Here is a 23,287-nt window from a genome sequence, read left to right on the forward strand (position 1 = left end):
AGAGGAATGGATACAGAAAATGTGGTACATCTACACAATGGAGTACTACTCAGCTATTAAAAAGAATGAATTTATGAAATTCCTAGCCAAATGGATGGACCTGGAGAGCATCATCCTGAGTGAGGTAACACAATCACAAAGGAACTCACACAATATGTACTCACTGATAAGTGGATACTAGCCCAAAACCTAGGATACCCACGATATAAGATACAATTTCCTAAACACATGAAACTCAAGAAAAATGAAGACTGAAGTGTGGACACTATGCCCCTCCTTAGAAGTGGGAACAAAACACCCATGGAAGGAGTTACAGAAACAAAGTATGGAGCTGAGATGAAAGGATGGACCATGTAGAGACTGCCATATCCAGGGATCCACCCCATAATCAGCTTCCAAATGCTGACACCATTGCATACACTAGCAAGATTTTACTGAAAGGACCCAGATGTAGCTGTCTCTTGTGAGACTATGCCGGGGCCTAGCAAACACAGAAGTGGATGCTCACAGTCAGCTAATGGATGGATCACAGGGCTCCCAATGGAGGAGCTAGAGAAAGTACCCAAGGAGCTAAAGGGATCTTCAACCCTATAGGTGGAACAACATTATGAACTAACCAGTACCCCTGAGCTCTTGACTCTAGCTGCATATGTATCAAAAGATGGCCTAGTCGGCCATCACTGGAAAGAGAGGCCCATTGGACACGCAGACTTTGTGTGCCCCGGTACAGGGGAACGCCAGGGCCAAAGGGGGGGAGTGGGTGGGTAGGGGAGTGGGGGTGGGTGGGTAAGGGGGACTTTTGGTATAGCATTGGAAATGTAAATGAGCTAAATACCTAATTAAAAAAAAATGAAAAAAAATTAAAAAAAAAAAAAAAAGGAATAAACAGTAGTTTCAAGCAAAAAAAAAAAAAAAAAAAAAAAAAAAAAAGAAATCTCCACTCTGGAAAACTCCTCCTCCAAGAAACCCTTTGTCCTGCTCAGTTTTCTGTGACTTCTCAGCCCCTGAACCTAGGCAGCCACCCTCTGTGTCTATCCCAATAAGTTTCTTGTTTGAGGTTTGCTATGCAGTGTGATTTTGTGCTATTCCTTGACTCCTGACTGCCAGGATAACTTTCCCTTCAGAATTTCAACCCTCCCAACTGGGAAAACCTTTTTCCTCAGAGCTGTATCATTTAAGGGCTCTACAAGATAAATCCTAAGGAATATATTTGCATATTTTCTTCTCAGTCACGGTGATTTCACTCAAGACAGTAAGATCCCATGGGTAGACTTCTCTTGGGTAAATTTGGCCACAAGTGTTTACCAAGGAACAGTTCATGTCGGAGTCATTGAGGATATGGCAAACATGTTCTGGCAGAGGATGCCAAAAAAGACAGACTCCAAATGAGTGAAAAATTCCAAATTCTTTCCCACATCTTTCTGATACCCATTTGGTTTCCCTTAATTTTTACCTTTGAAATGCACATCTGAGGATAAATTGTCAATGGTGTTTCTTATATACAAACTGTTTTCATGTACTGCTATTGTAGAAGATATATCTTCACTAATAATGTGTTCTAGAATGTTACTAGCTTCTCCACACTGACTACTATGTCCATACTCACAATCTCTTTCAACCATCTGAGTTCTGCCAAAAATGAGAAGAGAATTACTGCATTTTTAAGATTAGCTAAGAGAATTGCTGGAGGTCAGTGCTGTGACTCATGAATGTTACAGTATTTCAGAAGCAATGCCAGGAGGCTGTCTTGTTTGAAACCAGCTTGACTACTTAGAAACACATAGTCCCAAGTAAAATAGAGTGTTGACCTTTCTTCTTCAAGAATATATAAACCTAAAATAAGTGACTATTCATCAGGAGGTCTCAAGGACAACATAGAATCACATAGGGTTGTACAACACTTCTATCTATTTTTAGGATTTTCAACAAGTTTCTTTGCCACAGTGAACAAAATTGAGTATCAGGCCTTGTAGAATTAGGAATATACTTAATGGAATTTATTGAGGATTGATGTAAACATAAATAAAAAAAGTAGTATTTGCATGACATACAACTTATATTAAAAGCCAAAAGATGACTTGATAAAATGATCAGAATATATTATATGAAAATATTTTTAATAAAATGTTTTAAATAATTTTTGCACTAAGGAAAGTTTTTGCCTAATGAGTTATTGTAAAATGTCTTACATAGCTAAATGTTTCACCACATTTTAACAATATTAGTACATTACAGCACTGAGATGCTAAAATTTGGAATGACCTAGTTTAGCATCTACATTTCTCATCTTCCTAAATTTTGCTTCTGTAGGCATGAAAAATCAGACCTAGTACTAATTATTTTTTCGGATAAGATGTGTGAGCACATTTACATTCTTTGTCTTAATAAATCTTTAATGTGCTAGTTTTACTTTTCATTATGATGTACAAACCCTCTAGAACAATACACTGTGAGGTTTTCATAATGCACATTACAGACCTTGTGTCTTAGTTAGGGTTTCTATTCCTGCACAAACGTCATGACCAAGAAGAAAATTGGGGAGGAAAGGGTTTATTCGGCTTACACTTCCATACTGCTGTTCATCACCAAAGGAAGTCAGGACTGGAACTCAAGCAGGTCAGAAAGCAGGAGCTGATGCAGAAGCCATGGAGGAATGTTCCTTACTGGCTTGCTCAACCCGTTCTCTTATAGAACCAAGACTACCAGCCCAGAGATGGTCCCACCCACAAGGGGCCTTTCCCCCTTGATCACTAATTGAGAAAATGCCTTATAGTTGTATCTCATGGAGGCATTTCCTCAACTGAAGCTCCTTTCTCTGTGATAACTCCAGCTGTGTCAAGTTGACACAAAACTGGCAGGTACACCTTGATACTCCGTGTTTTTATTCCTTCTGTAAGTAGTGTGTCAGCAAGTACTTAGGTGCCAAACACTTCTAAATTTGTTTCCTTAAGCATCCACAACAGGTATTAAAACATTGTCATTATAATTCCTTTTCTTTTTATTTTTCTTTTGTTTTGTTTTGTTTTGTTTTCTGGATGTAGTAACTTATCTAGCTCTCTTTCAGGATTTGGTAATCTATATTTTTCTTGGTGTAGACTATATGTAGTGTATTTTAAGATTGCTGTGGGGGGGTATATGTGTGTTTACACATGTGCCACCTTGAGTGTTTGAATATCAGAACAACTTTCAGAATCCAGTTCTCTCCTCTGCTTTGTATGAGCTGTGTACTCCAGGCTAGATATGGTGCCACATAACTATAGGCCAATCCCTTAGCATTTGAAACAAGAGGATCTTCACAAGTTGGAAGACAGTCTGGTCCACATACAAAACTCCAGTCCAGGTAGGGCACACACACAGTAGGATCATGTCACACACACGCGCGCGCGCACACACACACACACACACACACACACACACACAGTAGGATCTTTCACATACCCACACACACATACAAAATTAAAAATCACTCAAAATCTAGTTAGCCAAATTATTAGTCCATATTTTTAAACCTATTCATGGCTTTCCTTGTGACATATTATGAACTGACCATATCTGATCTCTTAATGACTGTTTTATTCTTTTTTCTCTCTCTCATAGCCTCTGACATCCTCATGTTCTTCTTTAATAGTTCCTCCGTTACGTTTGTTTTGTCTTTTTTGTGTCTTTGTTTGTTTCCAGATTGTGCTTTCCACATATGAGTGAAAGTATGGGGTAGCTATTTTTCAGGTAAAACATTAATATGAATGGGGATTACACGGTCCCTCTTATGCATATTAAGATGTTGAAAGAAACATTTCATGGTAGAGGACATTTCATGGATGAGAGATGTCCTAATGACTCCCAAGAGTTAAACTGTTGGAACATGTGTCTCTAACTCATCAATAATGAATGATCACTCTGGTCGTCTCTGACAGCAACTAGTGTGACCCTGAGTCTTGGCAATGGTTTCACTTGGGAAAGTAAGCTTTTTCTGAATTTTTGGGAGTAGAAACCTTTCATTTCGAAGAACTTTAGGGGATCCTTCCCATACCTCTTGCATCCTTTGTATACTGTTGCTACAATGTAACTACACACTCAGATACACAAGCCTCGCATTGAATAATTGTATCCTTCTTGGTGTGTTTTACTTTTCTTGCCTTAGTGGAAACACTAAGTGGACAGGTTATAAAGGGGGAGAGGTCTGTAGTAAGCCTCAGATGCCTTCTGATAGTGTTCTTATCTTTTTGGATGGTTACAAAGTTAGTGCTCTATACATTACAAAGGAGACTACTCTTCTATTGTACATTCCAAACGATTTTGAGAGTAGTCATATAGTTGTTAGGTCGGGGGAAAAAAGTCCCCCCACCCCCAGGTAATAGACTTGTAACAGTTCAACCCTCTCCAATTCCTCATTCTAATCATTTCACCAGCTTTACAGAATGTTCAGCTTTAGTTCACCTGTATCATCCTGGAGCTTACATACCAGGTCCCTTTTCCTGATCCTGGGTCCAGACTGACATAGGAACCTCTCCTACCCTGTCATCATGAGTTTTGTTTCTCACGTATTGAATCTCCTTACTACCCCATTAATCTTGTTGCATTGCTTGTAAGTGGAAAACCCTACTGTGGCCCACTATATACACTAGCAGAAAATTTGCTCCAAAAACCCTGGACGTATTTTTCTCAAATGCTGGCTACTCCAGATTGGATCAGATTTATCCCAGAAGGAAAACAGGTTTAGCTCAGAACAAGTAACTGAACGCTGTCCATTTAGCTGTAACTCAGCAGGAAAGGATGTTCTCCTGGCTTAAGATGATCCCTAGTCTCTAACTCACCACCCACTTCCGCTTCTCATTCGCCAATCAGGAGTGCTGTTATTTCTTAGCGTTAACGGTCCAATGAGAAGCATGGATATTCCGAAGGGGCGGTAGTTGCTGCCATGTTTGGGTCCCAGAAGCCTTGAGAGGGTGCTCCAAGTGCTCCATCGACCTTGTTGACCGTGCTTTCACTTAGGGAGGACACCTGGATGCATCGGAAGCAGAAGATGGTGAGTGTGCGCTGGGCCCCGGGAATCGTTTGTGGCGAGTTTGTGATACTGCGGTGGCTTTGGCGTAATGTGGCGCCTCCGCCCTGACGTTACCCTGGCGCGGTGCAGCTGAATGTGGCGTGGAGTCTGGCACCAGCGCAGGCTTCCCACTTGCTCTTGAATTGTGTGCATATGAGGCAACAGGAAGTCTGGGGTCCTATTCTGTCGCCATGAAGCTGTTTTACTGTAGACCGGGTCTTGTCAGGGTGAGTCCGGGTCAAGAACTTGAGCTGCTGCAGACATTGCAGCGCTGGCAGGTTAGTGCTGCTCAGACTCCCATCAAAACTATTGCTGCGCCGGGCGTGGGTAGCGAACTCTGTTTTCCCGTCCTTGCACTCCCACTCGACCTGCTTTAGTTTACCTCTGTGATCCTTCTGGGTTCTTTTAAGAATTTCTCTTTAGTCTTGAAATTTTTAATGCATATATGCAGTGAAATATGATCGATCATATCCGCCCCTATTTCTCATTCCAAGTCCCAATACACCTCTCTTCCAGATTAATTAATTAATTAATTTATTATTATTATTATTGTTATTATTATTACTATTACTATTATTTATTATTCCACCAGTTAGTGTTGCCAGTATGTGCAGGGTGTTTGGAAAGGGAATCCTATCAGTGGCTACTTCTCTAAACAGAACAATTCTCCAAAAATACTGTTAATTGCCAGTAACTACTTGCTAAGTTGTGGGCTTGGACAGTACCACTCCCCATCTATGTCTGATATTGTGCAGGTAACCACAGCTGTTGTGAGCTCCTAAGTGCAATGACCCTACCATGTCCAGGAGACAGCATTCCACAGTATTCTTCTCCATCCTCTGGTTCTTAACGCTCCTTCTGTCTCCTCTTCTGAGATGCTCCCCTGAGCAGTGGTGGAGGCAGCTGGGGTTAGGTGTAGATGTCCCATTTACAACTGAGCACTTTGTCTCTTATTGTCAGCAATTTGACCTTTTATGCTTCTCTTTGTTGACTTCTCCTTCAATGAAAAAAGAAAGAAAGAAAGAAAGAAAGAAAGAAAGAAAGAAAGACAAATAGAAATGAAAAGGAAGGACTTGACTGCTCCTAGTTATGGCAGAGGAGAAAGTTTATTGTAGATAAAAAGGAGAGCCCAGCCAGCGTCAGATCTATCTGGGAGAGTTCATCATGGACGTGACCTGAGCCCTCTGAGGAGAAGGGGTAGGGTAAAGGAGAGGGGGGAGAGGGGGGAGAGGGGAACTCGTGCAGCAGCCAGGAGGCCAAAGGTACAAAGGCGAGTGACCAAAATGGTTGGGTTGTATAGGGAATAGCAGCCCAGCCCCTTGGGCTGGAGAGTTCAGAGTAGGGGGTGTTATGCCATCCAGGAGATCCCATAATCGGTAGGTGCTGAGGGATGCTGGGAGAACCTGGTGGTCAGTGTCTGCTTTGAGGTTAAGCAGGCACCTCAGCCATTTGTCCCACTGCCCACTGCAAAAAGAAGCACCTCTGATCAAGGTTGAGAGCCAGATCTATAAGTATCAACATAAATATTTATAAGGCACCTTGCCAGCATAACCATTTAGCAAAATAAAACAATTAGGCACTGTCCTAGAACTATGGCCTCCCCAGTCATTGGCTTTTTTGATCATTATTTCAGTACCAGGCATGAAATTTCATCCTCTGGAGTAGGCTGTAAATACAATTATAAAGTAGTTACCCCTGTAACATTTGTGGCACTATTGCTCTGGCAGATCAGTACTGCCACATGGAGGGTCCAGCACTGGGTAAGTAAGACTATTTATGCCTTTTCTCACCTCAGCAGCCTGCATAGCATCTTCTAGAATCTTGAAAGCTAAACAGTGGCAAGGATTTCCTATGTCCTCAAGCCAAAGTTTGTGGTTTCTTCCGCAATACTGTTTTATGGCATAGTTGTGATTGGTGACCAAAAGCAATGACAGTAGTCTGTGTTGTCTGGAAATCCCTGCTCCCTCTCTACAGTGTTGCATAGCTTGTTCAGGGCCACATAACAGACCATTATTGCTACTGTCTTTGTATCATGTGATAATAGAAATCCCCCCTTTATTTCATTGGTTTTCTAAACATGAAAAATAGTACAGAATAATTTCTTGGCACACATTCATATACGTTGATCAATTTTTAGGCCATCTATGTAATACTATAGGTATTGGCATTTTTATGCAAATCTGTGTTCCAGTCAACTAATAGTATTATATTTACTTCTATGTATACATGGTGGGGACAGGGGAGATGCTGGTATGGTACAGCTGTGGAAGTCCAAGGACAGCTAGTAAACATTTGTTCTCTTGTACTATGTACGCCCCAGATAATTACTCAGGTCATCATGCAGGTAGCAGGCACTTTAACTGGCTAAGCCACTGGCCTCATTGCGTGCGTGTGTGTTTGTGTGTGTGTGTGTGTGTGTGTGTGTGTGTGTGTGTGAGTGAAAATAGAAAAGGTTGCCTAGATTGTTAAAAGGGATTCTCACTTCAGGCCAATCCTAGCATTTAGGCAGAGGCAGCTCAATCTCTAAGCTCAAGCCAACATGATCTAGTTAGTCTAGGGTAGTGGGTTCTAGGTGAACCAGGGTTACATAGTCAGACTGTGTTTCCAAACAAACAAACGAAACCAAACAAGAATGGATTATTCTATTGAGTAGCATAAATCCGTTTTATTTATGTTATAGTTTAACCCTCAAGTTTTCTTGTTAATGATTAGTTTAGATAACCTACCTAGAACTGAGTATGGAGTAGTATGTTACTATGTAGAGATGTGTTGACATTTTGTGACTTTTAGTGTTTCATGAATGAAATTGAGAGTTTCCACATTTGCTGCATAGCTTTTTTTACTTAATACATTTTTGATAGATTGCTTACTTCTTTGTAACATTTTCTGACTAATTTTGGTTTGGTGAAAGACCAGCTATATTAACTCCTTTGTGTTCGGGTATCTAATTTTGATATGTTTAATTTTAGTCAGGTGACAGGCCAAATTTCTGTGGTTTGATTAGTTTGAAGTGTTAGTTCTCCACCCAGGCCAGGAATTTCATCCTATTGACCAGAAAGAGCTATTTTTAGTTTTGTATCATCCACAACAAATACACATACACACACAGCTCCCTCCCCACCCCCCAGGAAAACCCCAGATTTCATCTCAAAAGAGGTAAGAGATAATTGGATTCTAGAGCAGAATATGAGTAATCAAAACCTGAGAAATAATGGAGCTAGGTTACCCCAGGTTCCATGCTCCCACTTAGAAGCAATTTCATGAGGTTTATAATAGCAGAACAAAAATCATAAAAACGATTTTAAAGTTCCAAAGGTTTTTTATCTATTAGTCACAGGATGTTCTGTGACTAATTCTAACTACTTCTGACATAGAGATGGACAGACAAGAAATGGCTATTTAGGGGAGCTGAAGCTATCCCAGGATACAGTATAATTAGACTCTGACTTTCTACATCATTGTAGTTCTCATCAGTCAATCTTTGCAGACAGGACTTCTTTAAAATGTCTTTTGTGTTCATATATACATTTGTCTAGATTTACTCTCCAGCTCTGTGTCTTTAGTTTTCGGTTTTGTTTTTCCTGTCGTCTAGCTAATGGTTTTTCAGCATTATTGATTTCCGTCTGCTTGGTTATATCGTTTAGTGGTATTTCCCCTTTTTTTCATTCACTGTGGTTTTCCTTTCTGGTCTTCTCCTCCTTCCCTCCGTCCTTTCCTCCCTCATAGCCTCAGGTTCTTTTGACGTTTCCCTCAAAGTCGTCGACCTGTTTCTTCAGGTTGATGGTTTGCTGTCCGTTTTAATGTGCAGTCCCTCTCAAGGTATTCTGGGTACAATAGTATTATTTTTTCTATTACGCATCTTATTGAAACTTTTATTAGTATTGAATTAAATGTATAGATTGCATTCAGTAAAATATATACTTTTAAAATTTTTTTCTGGTATGTCATAGGCATGAGTGTTCCAGCCTGATTTATCTAGGTTTTGATTGCTGGCCTTTGTCTGAGCTCGGTTGCATTGTTTCTGTTCTCACCTGCAAGACGCACATCCTGTCTTAGAACAGCGGTATTATACTATGGGCCTAGCCAAACATCATGTATGGTTTGTTAAATTCTAACACATATGCTTGTTCACATGTGCACGCATGCACACACACACACATCTCACATACTTACATGTGTATATATGACCGTGTATATGTATGTATACGTGCAAATACTGTGTTGAATTATGTAGCCACAAAACATAAAATACATTGTACTAAAATAGATTGAACTCAACTCGTACTAAGCGAGAGTCGGAAAGGATTTATAGGATATGTTTTATTCCATATGCAGAATCTGGAAGAAAATAAAAGACTTCAAAGTAGCAGGCAAAAAGTAAATTGTTAGGGTAGAAAGTGGAACTAATAAAGACAGCACGGTGAAAACCTGAAAATGTACATGTATGGAAACTTCATTGTTTCTACTACTACATTGTTTTCTATAGTTTTTATATGCTGCTAAAAACACTCCAGAGATTTGTTTCAGGAGCACTGCACATGTGTTGGGACACTCCATCAAGATGAGTAACTGATGCTGTGAATGTTTGTGATGGTGGACTGACTCATCCCTACTCATCTGCTCTCCCGTGTTTATCCTTGTAACTTTGCCTTATGCAATGCATTGTTGTTGTTTGGGGCTTTGAGACAGTGTTTCACTATGTAACCCTGGCTAAGCCTGGAGCTTATTATGTTGAGGTCCACCTGCCTCTGCTTCCTAGGTGCTGGGAGTAAGGATGTATGCCACTGTCCTCAATCTGCTACTGTTATTATAGCTTTACCTTAGAGCGTCCAACGAATGACCGGTTATTATAAACAAAAGCATTCTAGCTTCTTTTCTTTGGTTTGACTCAAACTTGCTAATATCTGCAGTAGGATTAACTTAATCTCCCAACTTGAGTGAGTTCATACATTTTCAACAGGACTTTAGAGATGTTTAAAATAAAATAGTGGTCATAAACACAAAATACAGTCTTTGTCGTTAGAGAAATGGGACCCAGGATAGATTGCATTAAGGTTTATATTATAGGAAATAAGACTGGTGTGAATTAGGTAATCCTTTTTATGTGTAAACTGTTAATATTCAGTAGTTCTCAAAACTACACATTTTACTTGTTTAATTCCTCGCTCAGGGCTATGGATCTTCTTTCCTATGTTTTATTTTCAGTGGGTATTTTCGGCCAGGTGTTACTTGCTCACATTTTGTTTCCTTTGATGTATAATTTGTTTGCACTGTAGATACTGTTTCTATTGACTTCCACTTCCTTTAATTTTTTGTGTATCACATTGCTTCGGACATTCTATAGAGAGAACTTGTTCTCTCTGGCAAGGAGTTATTTGCTTATATCTGGCTTTTAAAGTGCTCAGGTTTGTTGTTACTTTTTTGGGGGGGGGGTGTTTCGAGACAGGGTTTCTCTGTGTAGCCCTGGCTGTCCTGGAACTCACTCTGTAGACCAGGATGGCCTCGAACTCAGAAATCCGCCTGCCTCTGCCTCCCGAGTGCTGGGACTAAAGGCGTGCACCACCACGCCGGGCTTACTTTTTTTTTTTTTTTTTTTAAGACAAAAATCTAGCTGTTAGATAAAAGGTGACAAAAAGCTGGTTATACAAATAGTCTAAGGCAGATGTCAGGATTCTTTCTGTCTGTGTCAGCTTCACTGTTTTGTATTTGCTTTTGCTGAAGTCCAGCCCCAGCAGGGTTCAGGTCCCAAAGAGGGAGAGAAGGAGTTGGTAAGGGAAGGAGGCTGATACACTCTGAGGGAAGTTAGGATAGCTTGTGTGTTTATTGAAAAAAAAAAAGGCTACACTTTTTATATCCTATAGTTGCATAGTAGCTTAATCATAAGTAATGCTGAAAACAGAAATGATTCTAAGAAATGTATCGTCCTTTCTTTAACAGATTGTTTTGACCTATTTTAGCCCTATATTTTCGCATTCAGAATGAAAGAGGTAATTAACTTTATTACAATATTTTTCTTCAAGTCAAAAGCGTTTGACCTATTTTAGCCCTATATTTTCGCATCCAGAATGAAAGAGGTAATCAACTTTATTACAATATTTTTCTTCGAGGCAAAAGCAATAAGTTTAGCAGGCATCCAGGTCCGTATTTTCTAAGATTCTATAAACCTACCAGGTGCTACCAGCACACTCTCAGCCTTTGTGGTCAGGGTGCCAGACATTGATCCCTCAGAAACAAACTTATAAGAGCTCTTTTCATCCCTCAAGGGGCAGTGCTTGGCCATGTAGCATAATAAGCATTCAGCTGTTCCTAATTGCATTCCTTTGTGCCTTAGTCTTACACCGTGGGGCTCTTTTCCTCCTATGCTCCCCAAAGAGAAGGTCTTAATATCTCCTTTTTTTTCCAATATGCCATACCATCCTAATTCATTCGATGTATGCTCCTGTATATGGGAGGGTGGGATCAAGCCAGTCTAGCTTCCTAACAGAATCTGCTCTCATGGGGCACAGCAGATCTTGCCATTCATCCTGTAAGTCGTGCACCTAGGGGATCAATCCATCATGTACGCTGTTCTGTACTGAGTAACTGAACTGTTGCCCTCAGCTGCCAAGGCCTCAGGTCTGGGCCCATTGTTTCTCTCCATTGTGTGCTTTCATCCTTAGGACAGGTGTAAGTGCCTAAGAGTTCCTGGAACCCTCTTCCACATAAAAAATCTTTACCTTCTCTATTCTTGGTGCAAACAGGGGTGGGAGCAGGGGGTTGAGGGTGAGGGTGCACAAAGAGGATTCTTGTGTGGAAGTAGACCAAGATTTTTTTCCCAAAGACCTATGTTGTTTAAAGAGTCGCCAGTGTATACATTCACATCCTCTACTAAAGCCTATACAAGATGTCCCAAGGGGGAAAGGATACAGGAACCTGCATTGCATATAGTGAAAGTCATTAAAGATGCAAGTGAAAGAATGCTGAAGAATTGTTATCTGTAATGTTGGTGTCTTAGGCAGGGTTTCTATTCCTGCACAAACATCGTGACCAGGAAACAAGTTGGGGAGGAACGGGTTTATTCAGCTTACACTTCCATACTGCTGTTCATCACCAAGGAAGTCAGGACTGGAACTCAAGCAGGTCAAACGCAGGAGCTGATGCAGAGCCCATGGAGGGCTTGCTTCCCCTGGCTTGCTCAGCCTGCTCTCTTATAGAACCAAGACTACCAGCCCAGAGATGGTCCCACCCACAAGGGGCCTTTCCCCCTTGATCACTAATTGAGGAAATGCCTTACAGCTGGATCTCATGGAGGCATTTCCTCAACTGAAGCTCCTTTCTCTGTGATAACTCCAGCTGTGTCAAGTTGACACAAAACTAGCCAGTACATACAGTTGGTATGCTGGAACTTTGTCAAGCAACGTTGCTCACAATGCAGTCTACATCATACTTAGAAATTACTGCACATACCACAGGATTCTGCTTGCTTGCTTGCTTGCTTTCTTTCTTGCTTTCTTCCTTTCTTTCTTTCTTTCTTTCTTTCTTTCTTTCTTTCTTTTTTTAATTCTCATATATTATATCCCAACTGCATTTTCCTCTCCCTACTTTCTTCCAGTCTCCCACCAACCTCTCCTCTCCCTCAGGTTTCCCCACCCTCTTCAGAAAGGAGCAGACTTCCCACAGAACATAGGCCAGACTTAGCATCATGAGCTATAATAAGACCAGGCACATACTCTCATATCAAGGCTGGATGAGGCAATCCAATAGGAGAAAACAGGTCCCAAAAGCAAACAAAAGAGTCAGATACAGCCTCTGCTCCCACTGCTAGGAATCCTTCAAGAACATTAAACTACACAACCGTAACATGTATGCAGAGAGCCTAGGTCAGACCCATACAGGCTTCCTGATCTCTGCAAGCCACCATGAGTCCTGGTCAGTTGATTCTGTGGACTGTCCTTGTGGTGTCTTTGACTCCTCTGGCTTCTCCAGTCCTTCCTTCCCCTCCTTTAAAGGACTCCCTGAGGTCTGCCTAATATTTGGTTTTTGGACTTTGCATCTGCTCCCATCAATTGCTGGATGAAGTCTCTCTAGTCTCTCTCATGACATTTATGCTAGGTTCTAGTCCCAGCACACCCTGCAGGCAGGACCAACTGTAGGTCAAAGGTTTAAGATGGTTGGTTCAGGTACCATGTTGCCTCTTACTAGGAGTCTTTGCTAAGATCACCCTCATTGAGTCCATGGAATTTCCATTGCACTAGGATTCTGCCTTGCCTCTGAAATGCCCCACAATTCCAGTGGTCTCTTCCACTATTCCCTCCCACCGCCATCTGATCCCTTGTATTCCCATCACCACCTTCTCCAATCCACCCGCAAAATCTATTATATTTTCCCTTTGCATCTCCCCCTCCCAGCCCCACTTAGGCCCTCCTTGTTATTTTAGCTTTTCTATGCTATGGATTGCAGCATGGTTGTTCTTTAATAGCTAATGTCCACTTGAATACATACTGTGTTTGTCTTTCTGAATGTGGGTTGCCTTTATCAGGATGATATTCTTTTTCAAGTTCCATCCATTTGTTTATCCAGTCTTTGGTTGAGGGACATCTAGGTTGTTTCAAGTTTCTGGATAAAAGTAGGAATAAAGCTGCTACAACCTTAGTTGAGTAAGTACCCTTGTGGTAGTTGGATTGTCCTTTGTCTATTTGCTCAGGAGTGGTATATCTGAGTCTTGACGTAAAACTATCTCCAATTTTCCGAGAAACTACCAAATTCATTTCCAGAATGGTTGTACAAATTTGCACTCCCAGTAATGGAAGAGTATTCCCCTTGCTCCACATCCTCCCCACTATATGCTGCCTCTTGTGTTATAAGACGGAATCTCAGAGTTGTTCTGATTTTCATTTCCCTGATGGCTAAGGATATTGAATATTAAGTGTTTCTTGGCCATTTGAGATTCCTCTGTTGAAAATTCCTTGTTGAGAAATAGAGAAACACATCTTTCCCATTTCTTATGAATCTTGATTGTTGCTCATGAAATAGTTACTTTATACAGCAATAAGATTCATTGCTAATCAAGGTCTTCTCTCTTATCAACGAATTTTCTGTTTGATTCTTTTTTTACGTTTTAATTGGTTATTTTATTTATTTACATTTCAAATGCTATTCCCCTTCCTGGTTTCCCCTCCCCAATCCCCTTCCCATCCCCCTTTCCCACTGCTTCTATGAGGGTGTCCCCCCCACCTACCCACCCACTCCTGCCTCACTGCCCTAGCATTCCCCTACTCTTGGCATGGAGCCTTCACAGGACCAAAAGCCTCCCCTTCCTCTAATACCAGATAAAGCCATTCTCTGCTACCTATGGGGCTGGAGCCATAGGATTTGTCCATGTATTCTCTTTGGTTGGTGGTTTAATCCTTAGGAGCTCTGTGGGTGTCTGGTTGGTTGATACTGTTGTTCTTTCTGTGGGGTTTCAAATCCCTTCAGCTCCTTCAGTCCTTCCCCTAACCACTTGCATTGGGGGTCCCTGTGCTCAGTCCAGTGATTGATTGCATGTATCCACATCTGTATTAGTAAGGTTCTGACAAAGCCTCTCAGGTTATATCAATCAGACTCCTGTCAGCAAGCACTTCTCAGCATCAGAGATAGTGTCTGGGTTTGGTGTCTGCATATGGAAAGGATCCCCAGGTGGGGCCTTTCCTTCAGTCTCTGCTCCACTCTCTGTCCCTGTATTTCCTTTAGGCAGGAGCAATTCTGTTTGAATTTCATGTCACTGAAATCTACTGTACTTTCCTATTCTGTTTATCTTATCTTTATGTCTAGTACCCTGAGTAATATAGTTTTAAAATGTGTTATATTCTTTTTTATTTTTCTAGTATGTGCTATCCAGCCCAGGCAGGCCACAAATTCAAAGTCTTGAATTTAATTATCTGAATCAAGCTATCATTTTCTTATTCCTAATGTTTTTAACGGTGGCAAACATTTATCATTACATACAGGTTTGGATAAGTAATTCTCGCTAACAATCAAAGTTTTGTGGGAATGACATGATTTCATATAGCCATGATAGGATGTTTTTTGACATTAATGTGCCATTGTTCCTGTGGTGTCATTGTCCACTGACATTATTTTTTTTAAAAAGAAAAATGGGTATTATTTATAAGTGAGCATGGAGAATTGCCATTTGTAAGTCTTACTTAGTATTAAATCAAGGTTGGTCTATGAAAAACCCACCTGTTTTTAATTAATACTCTTTTATAAGATCATTTTATAAAAAGTTTTCTTAATGCTGCCACTCATGTTGTGCTAAATCAAGGAAGAATGTGCGCAGTGACCACTGAGTGGCAAATTTTGTCAGTAGCTGTTTCCTTTTCTCTTGAGACCAATGATAGATTTTTCATGTAACCATTCTTTGGGGTTTTGATATTGTAAGGACCATGTTTCAGTATCTTATGACAAGGATAATAGTTTATAAAATGCTATTTTATCTTGTTATAAATTTGTGAGTAGCAGTGAGCTCCTCTTTAAAATTAAGCAGGTTCTGTCCATTTAGTGTGAAATCTCTAGGCTTTAGAAGTGAATGAACTTTGATGACAGACACTGATAAGAATTGTACATGCTCAACAGAGCTGATGTTTATTTTGGGTTCTAAGTTGTAGAAACTTGTGCTGTAAAGTACAAAGAGTAGTTTGAAACCAGCATCACAACAAAGCACTGCGATATATTTTTCCTTTACTATACAGATCTACACTAGCCTTAGAATTGTGTGATGAGAGGATAATTCATAAATTTATAGTGGCCATGATATAGTGTGAGTATTCTAAGAAAGCATGAAGGAAACTTATCAAGTCACTAAATGTATTTGCAGGCTTTTCCCATCATTCTTCTAACAACTGCATTTTAATAATCTGTGGATCATTTTAGGGTCCAGTGACTTTTGAGGACGTGGCTGTGAACTTCAGTCTAGGAGAATGGGCTCTGCTGGATTCTTACCAAAAGAAGCTCTACAGAGATGTGATGATGGAAACCTTCATGAACCTGATCTCCATAGGTAACAACAGCAGCAGAAACAACAAAAACCACCACCAACAACAACAATATAATTTATTAATATAATTTCTTTTCTTATCAATGTAGAGAAAAACTTAGTCATCTGTATAATTCTATGAGTTGAAATACTGAAAGGGAACATGGTGGTAAATATAACATTCTACAAGAAAAAAGCTAGAAAAGTAATGATTGCATATAAGGATGAATAATGTAATAATTTCTTGCTGTTCATTTTTAGGGAAGACAGAGGAAGAAAGTATGGATGTGAACTACCCACAGCTCCAGAGAAACTTGAGGTAATTTGCATGTACAAAAAGGCAGTTTGCATCACGTTTGAGAGGGACAACAAATCTGAGAAATAAGGAAGTGATCCACATAGATCAAAATGTCAATTGACTTAACTCCAGAATTTTTTCGTAAACCTTTCCTGAGCTTGAGAATTCCAGAATGGATGATCTTAACTCTCATGCAGTACTCACTCATGTGGACTTTGTGGCCTACACCTCTTACTGTACTTTTGAGGGAGCAGTAGCAGAAAGAATTCCCCTTTAGCTCTTTTCCAGCGGTTCATTATACAAAAAGTGCCTTTTGTGTACAAAAGTATTTGATGTATTGTTAGCAAGTTACCTTTGGGCTTTATAAATACAAGCTGGATTTTAAATCAAAATCCATCTTCAATAAATTGCATAAAGGATACTCAACTATTTAGAATTTGGTGTCTGATCTGCATTATATTGCATTAGGAAAGGTCACCTTTGTTAACTGTGTCATAGACAATGTTTATGAAACTAAGCCTACAGAACCTTTTATGATTGTATGGTGTCCTCAGCACTTCTTGCCAAGTGCTCAGTTCTTTTATGTTTATAAATTGTAATGGTAATAAACTCAGTGTCTTTTTCCCCCTGTCTTGGAACAGGCCTAGTTTGTGCTCACTTTCTGCCACTGTCTCCTGAATCCTGACTGTACTAACAGGTAGAGGCCACAAAATCCATCTAGGTAGTACCTACCTAGTCATAAAACAGCAATCATTTCTCTCTTTCTTTCTTTCTCTCAATTAGAATTCAGGTGGTTGAGAAATTCTGTGACTATGAACATAGCAGTCAGTGTGGAAAGACTCACCAACAGATGACAGAGCATATTGTTAATGGGGAGAGTCATCCTGCAGTCACGGTTTATGAAAGCAGTGTGAATGTAAAAGACATCAATGGTCACTCATCCTCAGATGTGCTCCTTAGAGGTCAAAATGAAGAGAAACCATACAGATGTCAGGAACTCGTGGAAAAAGCTATCAAACGTGAAAAATGTTGGAAAGACGTCACCTATTCTGAATCCTTCCATACACTTGAGAGTGTTCCTGCCACAGAGAACAGTTGTGAAAATACACAGACCTATGAATCTTACAGGACTCTTACGCCTCATCAAGATTCTAAGAGAGCCCACACTGGAGATGAGCTACATGAGTGTAAACAATTTGAGAAAACCTTAAAGGGAGAAAGTGATATTCAAATATATGAAAGGATCCATACTGGAGAAAAACCACTTGAGTATAAGCAATGTGGAGAAGCCTTTGTTAATTCCAGTCACCAGACCAAACATCAGAGAATTCACACAAGAGAAAAAACATACTCATGTAGACACTGTGGTGAAACTTTCCTGTATTCCATGGCCCGTCGTAATCATGAAAAAACTCACAAAAGAGATCACACAAGAGAAAAAACATACTCATGTAGACACTGTGGTGAAACTTTCCTGTATTCCATGGCCTGTCATAATCATGAAAAAACTCACAAAAGAGAATGGAGTTTCATATGTAAGTATTGTGGGAAAGCATGCATTCATTCTTATCAACTTCTTCAGCATGAAAGAAGCCATACTCGAGAGAAACGGTATACATGTGCTCAGTGTGGCAAAGCGTTTAGACGGTCCTCAAACCTTCACAAACATGAAAGAATTCACAGTGAAAGGAAACTTTATGCATGTAAACATTGTGGGAAGGCCTTTATCAGTGAGGGCAACTGTTCCAACCATGAACGAATTCATACTGCAGGAAAAACCTACGTTTGCAAGCAGTGTGGGAAAGGGTTTACATGTTCCTCATACCTTCAAAAGCATGAAAGACGCCATACTCAAGAGAAACAGTATACATGTGCTCAGTGTGGCAAAGCGTTTAGACGGTCCTCAAACCTTCACAAACATGAAAGAATTCACAGTGAAAAGAAACTTTATGCATGTAAACATTGTGGGAAGGCCTTTAGCAGTGCGGGCAACCGTTACAACCATGAACAAATTCATAATGCAGAAAAAACCTACATTTGCAAGCAGTGTGGGAAAGGGTTTACACTTTCCTCTTACCTTCGAAAGCATAAAAGAATTCACACTGGAGAGAAGCCCTATACATGTAAATATTGTGGGAAAGCCTTCACCCATTCGGGTGCTCATCACAAGCATGAAAAAATTCACACTAGAGAGAAACCATATGTGTGTGTATAGAGTGTGGGCAGGCATTCACCTTTTCCAAATCCCTTCAAATACATGAAAGAACTCATAGTGCTAGAGAGAAATTCTACAAATGTAAGCAGTGTGGGAAAGTGTTTGCATGCTTCTTACACTTTCAAAGGCATGAAAAATCTCGGTCATGGAAAGAAACCCATTGGGTAGAACTTGTACCTATGTAAGCTATGTGTAACTAGTCAACTTGGTTTTGAGACTATTTGTTTATCATTTGTCTCATTTGCATGAGGTTTGGGGCAAGAATACACTCATGCCTCAGTGGACATGTGGGGAGCAGCAGACAGCTTTCTGGATTCAGTTCTCATATTTTCGTTATGTGAGTCCCAGTGATGGAGCTCAGATCCTCAGTCTCAGCCACACGACCCTTCTAAGCCATCCCATCAGCATTTAACTTGCTTTTTTTAATGAATGAGATTTCTTTTTTTTTTAACGCGAAAATATCTCAATCTTTATTTTTAAGGATAATTGTCATTAATACAGGAAGAACTGATATTATAAAAATCAGAAAACATTAGCATTCAATAAACAAAAATTAACTGAAGGCTGATCAGGAACATATGCTTGGCATTGGAAGAAGGATGTATGCTAATCTTCTTAAACAATTGCTAGAAAGTAAAAAAAAAAAAAGTTCTAACAGGGCTACAGTGTGCTGGGCAGTAACTTGTAGATAAACATGTTTTAGACAATGGGTGGTATTCAAAGCTCAGTCTATGACATGGTAGTTCTTCAGCCGGAAGTAAGTCGAGGTTTCCTGGTAACAGAGTTTATTCATGCAGACGCTGTGAGGCCACTGGCATGATTCAACACAAACCATTCCCATTTCAAGAAAGCAAGTGACAGAGCAGTGACAGCATCAGCCTCTCAAGGAGTGCGGTCAGGAGCAGGAGGTCTGCAGTTTCTCACTTTGGATTCCTTTACATCTCTAAGAATATGGTAAGAAACAAAAAAGTACAAAAACAAAAAAGCCACATGGAGACCTTCTCACCCTTTACTAACATAGCAGAAGGAAAGAAACAAACAAAAGCGGGTTGTCGCTAAAGCCTTCAACACTACAATAGACTGTGAGTCGAAAAAGAAAAGCCACAGTCCTGTTGCTTGGAGAATGGATCGAACTAGAGAACATTACAGTAGGCACAGGAAAGTGGATGCGGAAAAATAACCAAGGACACTGTCTGTCATTCACAGCCGCTAGGGGCAACATTTTAAATGGAGGGGGAACTCTCTGGGATAAAAGGAGAACCAGGAGGAGGCGGGCGAGGGTAAGGGTGGGTGTGATCAGAGCACATCATACAGGTACCTCATACACATTGGAGAAAAGGAAGCTCATTACCTCATACAATATACACTAATAAAAACCAAAATCTATGAATGTGAATGCATTTTACTATGTCAAATACTGAGTCAATGCTGATACTAATGGTTAATAAACTACAAAACATTAAAAACATAAAATATAGTCGATCCTAGAATCTGAAAACTCATTCCTTCTTTCTTTAATGATTTCGTATACAGAAATTCCTAAAAATAAGAGTAACCATTGGCACGCCAGTGGATCATGAAAACATGATGCTTTTTATCAAAATGGAGGGAAGCGATTTCAACTGAGGCTAAGAATATTAAATTCTTACCAAACTATTGTTTCAGTTCTTTCTGCTCCATGTCACATAAATTTATTTATTTTTAAAGGAAATGAGGGCAGCTAGACTCAGAGTTTCAGCGCACTGTCATGAAACTCCTGAAGTCTCCATGCTAGGGAGGAGCGGTGTCTAAGTGCTCTACTGTAAAGCATCCACTCTTCGGAGCGGCTTTCTCCTCTACCTTTCACTTCTTTTTTAAAAGGCCGGAAGTGGCTCCCTTTACCTGGCGGATCCCAGCCACCGCCTTCCTCCCTTTGCCCCTTTTCCAGGACACCAGGTGAGTTTTCACTCTGGCATCTTTGCCCCTCTTACATGGCTTCTTTTCTTTGTGCACCTTCATGTGCTGCCTCAGATGGGAGCTCTGGCTGAAGCACTTGTCACACGCCTCACACTGGTAGGGCTTCTCTCCGGTGTGGGTTCCCTGGTGCTGGATGAGGTGGGAACTCTGGCTAAAGCACCGGCCACACATCACAGCAGTAGGGCTTCTCGCCGGTGTGGATCCTCTGGTGCTGGATGAAATTGGAGCTCTGCTTGAATCTCTCTCCACACTCGTCACACTTATAGGGCTTTTCCCCCGTGTGGATCCGCCGGTGCTGGATGAGGTTAGAACTCTGAAAGAAACTTTTCCCATAATCGGCACATTTATGGGATTTCTTCCCAGTATGGATCTTCTTGTGCTGAAAGAGCGTGGAGCTCTGACTGAAACTCTTGGAGCATTTAGCACACTTGTAAGGCTTCTCGTCCACGTTCCTTCTCCGTCTACTCAAGCCCGAGTCGAAGAATGGCCACCCCCCATTTCTGTCGCTGGTGAGCTGTCTTGCGCTTGCTCTCGTAGGCTTTTCCTTGGCTGGCGCTTCAAGAAATACCCCCTTTGGGCTTTCCTAACCTCATGGTGAGTAGGCAAATGTGTCGGCAAGAGATCCTACTGTCTTCTGAACTAAGGTCTCATATCCTAGAGTGACGCAACTCGGAATTCCCTTCACGCAGGCCGCCACGGTGCCCGGCTCGCCATGAATGAGATTTCTTAAATAGGTTTTATATTTTGTAGTTTTCTGTGTATACTTTCTCCAAAAAACCTCATGGATAGATGAGGCTTGAAAGATGGCTCAGGAGTGGTTTACTTTCTGTGCTTGCAGAGGACCTGGGTTCAAGTCACATCATCCATGTGGTGACTCCCAGCCATCAGTAACTCCAGTTCCTGGTGATCTGACACCCTCTGCTGGGCTCTGAACATCGCATACACATACGTATAGGCAAAATACATGAGATAATAAGCCTTTAAAAGAATGGAGATAGACTGGGCATAATATAAAACTTATCAGTACAATTTCCCCCACGTGTACAAGTGTACATAGATGCACACTTGCTCTTGCATCAGGCATCAGCGTGTATCCCTTTTATTCCAACACTGTGGGGACCGAGGCTAGAAAATTACAACACTGACTATAGTGTGAGATTTAGGAGAAGGCTATTTCCATCCAAATTCAGTGGTCACTGAAAACATGAGAGATCCAAGTGTGCTGGCACACACCTTTAGTTCCACCACTTGGAGGAAGAAAGAGTTAGGCAGGGCAGAGCTCCAGGGATACTTAGACCCTGTTCCAAAAAAAGGGGGGTTAACATAACTACTTCAAGGCCATCTTGAGCCACATGAAACTCAGAAAAGAAAAGGACTGTTGTGAAGAGATAAATTTTCTTATATAATTGAATTTTGCAAAAGTGAGTGCAAATGCCATAAGCAAAATAACATATGTAAATGAAATATTGATGACATGACCTGAAAGAATTCATTAAACGTTACGCATGTTTATAATATTTGCCTATTCTTACTCAAGACTTCTTGACTGTATATTACTTCTTTTTTCATTGAAAGCATAACTTAGTGAATAATTTAAGTATGACTGCAAATGACTGTCATCCCTGCTGTATAAAACTGAGATGAGAGAATAAACTTGAGCTCATATTTGAAGACCATGAAGAAACTACCTTAAAGAGAAAAAAGATGAACTCTTTGAATTGTGGTAATTGAACTTATGCCAAATCAGTTGTGTTTCAGTCAGGAAACTGTTATTTTTTTATGGGTGGTGTTAAGTCTACTATAGAGCTATATTGAGTTCATTGAATTGAAATGCATTTATAATTTATAATTTGGCAGGCTATATTTGTAGACACTTTATAAAATTGCGGTGATTTATTGTGCACGTGTGTCTTTAGGCACGTGGGTCCCAAGTGTTCATTTGGATGTCAGGGGACAATCTTCTTAGCACATGAGTCATGAAGATAGCACTTGGGTTGTTAAGCTTATGGGCACGGACATTTTACCAGCCCTTTAAGTCGTTTTTCATTAGTTGTATTTGATGTGAAATTAAAAATGTATCAGTGTTAGTTTTTTGTTGTGTTGTGGTTTGTTTGTTTGTTTGTTAGTTTGTTTTAATGCAAGGTATCCCTGGCTATCCTAGTACATGCTCCTTTTACCAGGCTGTGCTCAAACTCAAGAGATCTGCCTGCCTCTGCCTCCCAAGTGCTGTATCACAGGCACGCGCTACCACAATCCAGTGTGATGCGTATTTTTCCAAATAAAAAAATTGGGGGTTTTCTTAATTTGTGTGTGTGTGTGTGTGTGTCTGAGAGAGAGAGAGAGAGAGAGAGAGAGAGAGAGAGAGAGCGCTGATATATTTGTGGTTATTTGCAAATGTATGTATGAATGGAGGTCAGAAGACAACCTTCAAGAGTTGGTACTTTGACAGACTGGAGACCTGCTGAGCCCTGCCACCAATCCCAAATAAGATTTTTTTTCTTACATTTCTTAGGCACTGTAACTAATTATAAGGAATATTTTCTAGTATTAAAAATGTTGCACACACGTTTCAACTGTTAAGAGCATGTATTGATATTGCATAGGATCTGAATTTAGTTCCCAGAACCTGTGTGCAGCAGCTCACAGTCACATTCCCACCCCAACTGATCATCCATTCAGTGTAGTTTGGTTTTGTTATTGTTGAGCAGTGCTAAGTGGTTGAATATAATTATATCATTTTAAATAATTTTCTCACTTAGAAGGCTGTAGTGAGAGGAC

General features: G+C 40.5%; 1 protein-coding gene and 1 pseudogene across 3 annotated transcripts; one reads left to right on the forward strand and one right to left on the reverse strand.

The window, feature by feature from the left end:
• Positions 1-4,877: 4,877 nt before the first annotated feature.
• On the forward strand, positions 4,878-22,596 carry Zfp955b (zinc finger protein 955B). 3 transcript variants are annotated; one of them, XM_030249402.1, is made up of 5 exons: positions 4,878-5,026; positions 15,938-16,064; positions 16,302-16,359; positions 17,122-17,955; positions 18,208-22,596. In XM_030249402.1, exons 1-5 carry the CDS (start codon positions 5,006-5,008, stop codon positions 18,551-18,553), a joined length of 1,386 nt encoding a protein of 461 aa, XP_030105262.1. In that variant the 5' UTR covers positions 4,878-5,005; the 3' UTR covers positions 18,554-22,596. The 3 variants fall into 3 exon arrangements, with proteins under 3 accessions (XP_030105262.1, XP_030105261.1, NP_001136429.1); XM_030249401.1 differs by having other exon boundaries at positions 17,122-17,705; positions 17,802-22,596; NM_001142957.1 differs by having other exon boundaries at positions 4,901-5,026; positions 17,122-20,046.
• Zfp422-ps (zinc finger protein 422, pseudogene) lies at positions 19,006-21,220 on the reverse strand (annotated as a pseudogene).
• Positions 22,597-23,287: the final 691 nt, after the last annotated feature.

This window comes from Mus musculus, chromosome 17 (assembly GCF_000001635.26).
Source record: "Mus musculus strain C57BL/6J chromosome 17, GRCm38.p6 C57BL/6J".
In the NCBI taxonomy this organism is placed as follows: domain Eukaryota; kingdom Metazoa; phylum Chordata; class Mammalia; order Rodentia; family Muridae; genus Mus; species Mus musculus.

What these genes read in the sequence shown, in the direction of transcription:
- Zfp955b (NM_001142957.1), top strand. Translation starts at nt 5,006, where the DNA reads ATGCATCGGAAGCAGAAGATG. An exon ending in TGCATCGGAAGCAGAAGATG is followed by an intron (nt 5,027 to 15,937) that starts GTGAGTGTGCGC and finishes GGATCATTTTAG; the next exon opens with GGTCCAGTGACTTTTGAGGA. An exon ending in CATGAACCTGATCTCCATAG is followed by an intron (nt 16,065 to 16,301) that starts GTAACAACAGCA and finishes GTTCATTTTTAG; the next exon opens with GGAAGACAGAGGAAGAAAGT.